The sequence below is a fragment of the Neltuma alba genome, unplaced genomic scaffold, assembly GCF_004799145.2.
Source record: "Neltuma alba isolate B1F8T4 unplaced genomic scaffold, ASM479914v2 tig00013202_pilon, whole genome shotgun sequence".
Taxonomy (NCBI): domain Eukaryota; kingdom Viridiplantae; phylum Streptophyta; class Magnoliopsida; order Fabales; family Fabaceae; genus Neltuma; species Neltuma alba.
In genome coordinates, this window is record NW_021637507.1 from 254,861 (window position 1) to 260,860 (window position 6,000).

General features: G+C 34.7%; 1 protein-coding gene across 2 annotated transcripts; it reads right to left on the reverse strand.

Moving 5' to 3' along the window:
- Nucleotides 1–746: 746 nt before the first annotated feature.
- Nucleotides 747–4,217, reverse strand: LOC114735308 (reticulon-like protein B16). Of its 2 annotated transcripts, none has more exons than XM_028922998.1 (5): nt 3,913–4,217; nt 2,662–2,842; nt 2,422–2,563; nt 1,888–1,957; nt 747–1,337 (listed from the first exon to the last, which is right to left on the reverse strand). In XM_028922998.1, the coding sequence occupies exons 1-5, from the start codon at nt 4,004–4,006 to the stop codon at nt 1,171–1,173; spliced, it is 654 nt and encodes a 217-aa protein (XP_028778831.1). In that variant the 5' UTR covers nt 4,007–4,217; the 3' UTR covers nt 747–1,170. The 2 variants fall into 2 exon arrangements, with proteins under 2 accessions (XP_028778831.1, XP_028778830.1); XM_028922997.1 differs by having other exon boundaries at nt 2,422–2,566.
- Between the last annotated feature and the right edge of the window lie 1,783 nt (nt 4,218–6,000).

Consider the following 6,000-nt stretch of genomic DNA (forward strand, 5'->3'; position numbering starts at 1 on the left):
AGGTGCGGTTCGGTCAATTGGTCAAATCTCCACTGTTCATGCAGTCCAATGGCTTTGAAAAAAGCTGTCATGTTACTCCTCAAAAACACCATTAACTAAAATCGCCAGTCACTCACCCCAAGGAACTGCATTCGTGACTCAGATTCAAAGAGAAGTCATATAAACAAATGGAAGATATTAAGATTGTTATTGTACAGGCAGAATAAAATTAGTATTAGAATATGGAGTCTCCACATTTGCTCGGGAAAACCAAACGCGCGTTGGATGATGTTGGAAACCATTTGGGGCTGTGAATCCGAATTTAGACAAAAGCGCTCAAGGTTAAAGACATTCCTGACTCATAAACTATCCTCTTCTCTCTCGAACTGTATAGGCCGAGGTTATTGGAATTGGAAATAAATCTGACTTAATTTACGAAATATAGAAAAATCAACAATTGAATGCACAAGGGTTTTCAGACGAAAAAATGATCATCTGTCAGGGGATGGTGAATACAAATGACAAGGAGGTAACTGCTTCGATGTCAAATCAGGAACAGTGGGACGAGTCACATTTCAATATACAAACAGACGAGAAATCGATAGTGTAATTTAGAGATTAAATGTGCAGCCATTGATGTTCAAAAATGGAGGAAATCGAAGTCACACAGTATGCGACTCTAATCTCAAATGGCAAAACTTTTGACCAAAAAAAAAATCTCAAATGGCAAAACAAAGGCGAAGCAAATGCAATATCTTCCCTTTAGCTCAACTAACAAAGCGACACATTTTGCAAATTAAACTGGCATCTTCCTCTAAAGCCGTTAGCCCGTTAGATCATAAAAACGGTGAAATTTGAGCAATTTACTGCACTGCCAATGAAAAACACTACAATTTCCTGCTATTTCCATTACCCAAAAATAGATAAGATAAAATAAAAGACAAAAAATCTGCCCATTAACTTCTCAAACCATCTATAATACAAGCCTATGTACATTCCTCTTAAGTCGTGGATCCAGCAAATGAAAGCACCCAGCTTACAGATGAATCCAGAGCTGTAGAATAGCATCTAACTACAAAAAAATGATTCCTACATGCGAGGTGAAAAAGAAGGAAAGAAGTTAACAACCGTAACAACATGGAGAACTAGCTGATTTCCAAACACCAAACATACAAGTAGGTGAATCTTGAATTATGAGTCCTTTTCTCTAGGTGCGTTCCGCGGGAGTCTGTTGAAAAGGCTCTCATCTACTATTCTGTAATGTCTTGAAAATTGTTTGTGGATTATCCCACAGCATTTATCTACATAACCTCCATACTTGCCGTACAGTACTGGAACAATAAACGCTATAAGTGTTCCTGTCACCATTAAAAAAGGGATAACCGTGAATAAGATGGTTAAAATAGTTTAAGCACCTTGTAGATCCCTTCCTCCGTATCAACTTTCAAGGGGAAAAAAGATATACAATAGAAATGCTACTCAATAAAATCATTAAAGCAAATGACTCAGTCCAATCTCATATATCAAATAGACCTGCTAATAGATCATGATTAGTCAACTGTGACCTGCCCATACTTATGAGCGTCTAAACATCCAATCAGCTCAATTGAAAACCACGGAAAAGGAGCAAGAGACTGAAAAGTGAAAAGGTCATGCATCTACTACACTATAGTACGGCGCATGTCTTCCCTCTACACAACTGACCACCATCGTCCCCCCTCAAAAACAAGTGAAAACAGAGAAAAACAAGGAAACCTCACAAGAGTGTGGAATACATCTATTTGCATTGCATCGTATGAAACTGTAAAAATAATAAGAAAACAACAGGAAAACCTATTAAGAATCTTAAGTCCCAGTGGAAGACACCGGAAGCTGCATTTAATCAACAGATTTACAGAGAAAGCATACCGATATATGCCAGAGTGAAAAAAGAAAGGGTGCTGCCAATGACAGACAAGAGCCACAGAAAGACCACTACCTGTCAAGTACAAAACAGCTCATTAATTTACCTTTCTGTTGATTCATTATTTATTTCAGTCTAAAACACTACAGAGGATTATTATGATCTCCTGTTTAAAAACAAAATTGCAATTATCCAGCAAAAATACAAGATACGAATTATATAAAATGGGTTATGGGGCCAGATTGTGGCCTGATACCGTTGGGAGAAAATGAAAAATTACTATGACCTGATTCAGCCGTGAAGGCTCTCGGGAAGTAATCATACATCAGATGTCCCATGACAATGACTAAAAAAGTATTTATTGTTCTTGATGGGGACTTGGCCATTGTCACACTCAACCTAGTTTTCTTATCTATGAAGACAAAAATCCGTCTTTAGAAAAAGAACCACTAACGGCCTAGACCGCATTATCCAAGTCATAATGCCTAAAGTATAGAGCTCTGAGCTTTCTCAAAATGCTGAACGGATAGAAAACTAACCTTGAAAAATATTCTAAAATCTTTTCCCAAAGTGATGTCATGAGCCATAAGGAGCACATTATTGATTTTAACCCGAAGGGAAGCTGCTGCATTATTAACCATCTCCTCTGATACTACTAACTCAGGTAATGCCGGTGGTTGTCTGCTAGATAAGGAAAAGGTGCCCATTAACACTGTTAGTGCCAACAACAATTATAAACTAGAAACATACATAACTACTTAAAGGGAATTTAGCCATACTTGTTTCTAAGGCCAGCATAGTTTGCATGGAGAAACAATAGCACGATCAAAATCAACAAGACATCTGAACAAATTGTTAAAAATGGTAAACCGGTCCACTCAAGTAGGACCCATGCAACTGTTGCAACAACGATGACGCCAAGGGAAATATGCCACCTCTTCCACAGTAGAATATCAGCAACTAGAGATTAAAAAAGAAAAGGGAGAAAGCAGGAGTCAAATATGCATATCCCCATTGAATTGCAAGCAAACAAGAATGCTCTTCCAGCAAAAGGGGAGAAAATGAATAAATGTTTGATCCAATACCATGTAAGCTAAGTAAAACCTTAACCCAATATTTCAAATCCAAAATTCTGGCCAGAGATGATACCATAAAATGCAACGTGTGCATATGCAAAGAAGATAAATCAAACATGAGTAACTATAGCTAGAAAACGAAGCAGAGAGACCATTTTAACTGGAATTGCAGAAGATTCAAAATCAATCACTTGTAAAGTACATTAACAAGAACAACTGCCTCTACAATGTTAGCATTAGCAACGTAGCATAAACGAGAGTTGGTGGGTAGTGAATAGGCACAGAAATAAGCATTAACGTCATCAGAAAAATTTTCATTTTCCTGAGCCTTTTGCTTCCTGTTTTTAAAAGGGATGAAAATTATGCATAGAAATTTTCAGGTTTCTCAATTTTTTACGTTACAAAAATTGCCTATCACCTCGCTATAAAAATTTAATCCAATCTGCTTCACTTGCTCCATGTAACTTCAAATATCACAATTGCTGCATCTTACCTTCTTGTGACTTGCTTTCATAGTTTCATCTTTTGCTTCACTTTCGAATTCAAACCATCAATATGTAGTATTGGCATACTAAATTGGGTCTCCCGACATAGCATTTGTCTTAGAAAGAAAAATAAGCGAGCTGAACAGATTAGTAGCCCACTGGGACCAAAAGACGGGCCTAAATCAAAAGTAACCTGCCTTAGCCTACTAAGAAGGTTTCGTTCATTTGTCACTAACAGCCGGAGAAGTGATAGATATGACGGCGAAAGGAAATTCTTTCAAAGAAAAGAAAGCTATAAACTTCGGAATCTCTAAGGACTGAACAGTAAAGACTTGAGCTACAACTTTGGAATGTCAAACCCAAACAGAATCCCACAAAGAAGATACCCAGTAGGAGATCAGGAGATCAATTGCGATAATTCGACATAAACAGAGATACACAGAAGGTAGGTCAAAAGGCAGCAGCTCACCTGATCCCACGGAGCTGCACGGCGATGAAGTTGCAGAGGACTTCCTTCCGTCCCCATCCCCCTCGATGTTGTTCAAGTCTTGTGAGTTCTCCATGAATCGGAGATCACAAATACAAGAAGAAATTTTTGGTATTGCTCTCGCTCTTTCAGAACGATTTGAGAGTTATGTTGAACAATTCGCCGGAAACAAGTGTTGAAAAATAAACTGTCACGACTCACGAGAGTCCTGGCTCTGTGTCTTCGAGGAACCCCCAGAAACAACGAAACTTTTAATACGAGAACTTCATCGAATGACAGGGGATTTTCAACGCGAGAAGGGCCCAGATGTAACGTCAGCTACTATAAACGTGATTAGGCACCCTCCACTTTAAATTATTAATTGTTTTTATAGTTGAATTTAATTCGGATATTGACTGCCTTTGTTCTTAGTTTTTAATTTGACCTGATTTTTTTATTTTTTGATAAATTTGACCAGATTGATCCTTTCTTAAATGTAAAAACTAAAAAATGAGCCAATGACATTGTGGTATATGAAAGATATTCAGTAAAGAGGAGGTGGTTAATAAAATATTTTTTTAAGGAAAAAATCAGATTTCTCATAATGCCTACCCTCAAAGACCAAAACATAATATTTAATAATATAAAACAAATATTTAACAATACAGATTTTCTATGAGCATGTAATCATTTATTTAAGAACATTGAGAACTTTCTTCTTGCACTTTTTTCCTCTATGATTCGGATTTTTTACAGTGTGGTCATTGTGTTATTTATTTTTTTGGGCCATGATTGTGTTCTTGATTTATATACATTGTTAAACTCCTAGTTAAGGAAGCCTAATTGAATAGGATTGATTATTTTGAACTTTGTTTACTCTTTTTTTTAAAATTTTTATCTAACTCTGTTTAGTCTTTGATCTCGAATTAAAATTCATGATTATTTTAGCGTGTGTTTTCTTTCTTTCTAAATCATGTTTATCCCTCTTATATTTTATATGAATCGTATAATTAAACATAGGATTTGAACTTTAAATGAAGTTGATGCATTGAAATATGAGAAGTGAGTTTGGTTCAGCAAAATAAATATGATACACAACTCTGATCTTAAGTATACGTCATTTATGATATATTTAATTTTTTTAGTTTTTTATTTATTTAATCCTCATTAAAAAGAGAGGGAAAAAAAAAAGAGATATATGTGAATGATTTATAAATATAAAGCGAGAAGACTTTAATAAAGAAAAAAAAATTAAATTTAATTTAATATATTTCTTAATACAAGAAATTGTGTTGCAAGTCACTTATATTAATAATCAAAGTGGTGGTTTTAGAAGTTTGTAATGACACTCTTTTTCTTTTTTTGGCCAACTCATAATGACACACATGCAATTAGGAATTTGAATTTGTGGGATAATGAATTCAAATCATGTCAAATATGGCTGACTTGATTGCGCACAAGCCATTAGCATGATTTTTAAGGGACTTTGAAAAAAGATCTTCTTTTTTATGGGAATTGTTACTAAAACTGGCCATCCATGATCCATCTAAGAATTGGAATGTAAATTTTACTTCTATTTATGGAGAATTGGTCAATTGTGCAAATCTCTTTTTTTTTTTTTTTCTTCTTTTAAAAGGTCATGGGGTTGTCTCCCACTATACTCAGCATTGTGAAAAGAGCACCTAGTTGAACTACGGACAACATAATATACAATATTTTTTATTAGTTACAAATTCAATTTGATTTTAAATATAAATCTTAATCTACTTGATCTCAATTATTTATTCATTTTGTCTCCCAATAATTTTTATGGTAACTGCACATGTTTAGGAGTTTCTATCTTCGGTGCATATAAACATGATTGACAAAAATATTTTAAGAAATACAAAATTTATTTATTATAAATAACTATTTTAATTAATTTTTTTATATCTTTAATTAGTTATCTAGCTCTTAATAGACCTAACATGGGTTTTTTTTTTGGGGTTTAAAACGCATGAATCGTGTTTAGAATATATGGCTAAACTGACTGAAAGATCATTAGAATTTAAAACATCGCAATAATAGTGATCGTCGTATTTGCACAAGGTT

Excerpts from the sequence above, each read along its gene's own strand:
- LOC114735308 (XM_028922997.1), bottom strand. The coding sequence starts at position 4,006 with ATGGAGAACTCACAAGACTTGAACAACATCGAGGGGGATGGGGACGGA. Across the intron at positions 2,567-2,661 it reads TATGCTGGCCTTAGAAACAA|CAGACAACCACCGGCATTAC; the intron begins GTATGGCTAAAT and ends TTCCTTATCTAG. Across the intron at positions 1,958-2,421 it reads ATTTTAGAATATTTTTCAAG|GTAGTGGTCTTTCTGTGGCT; the intron begins GTTAGTTTTCTA and ends TGTACTTGACAG.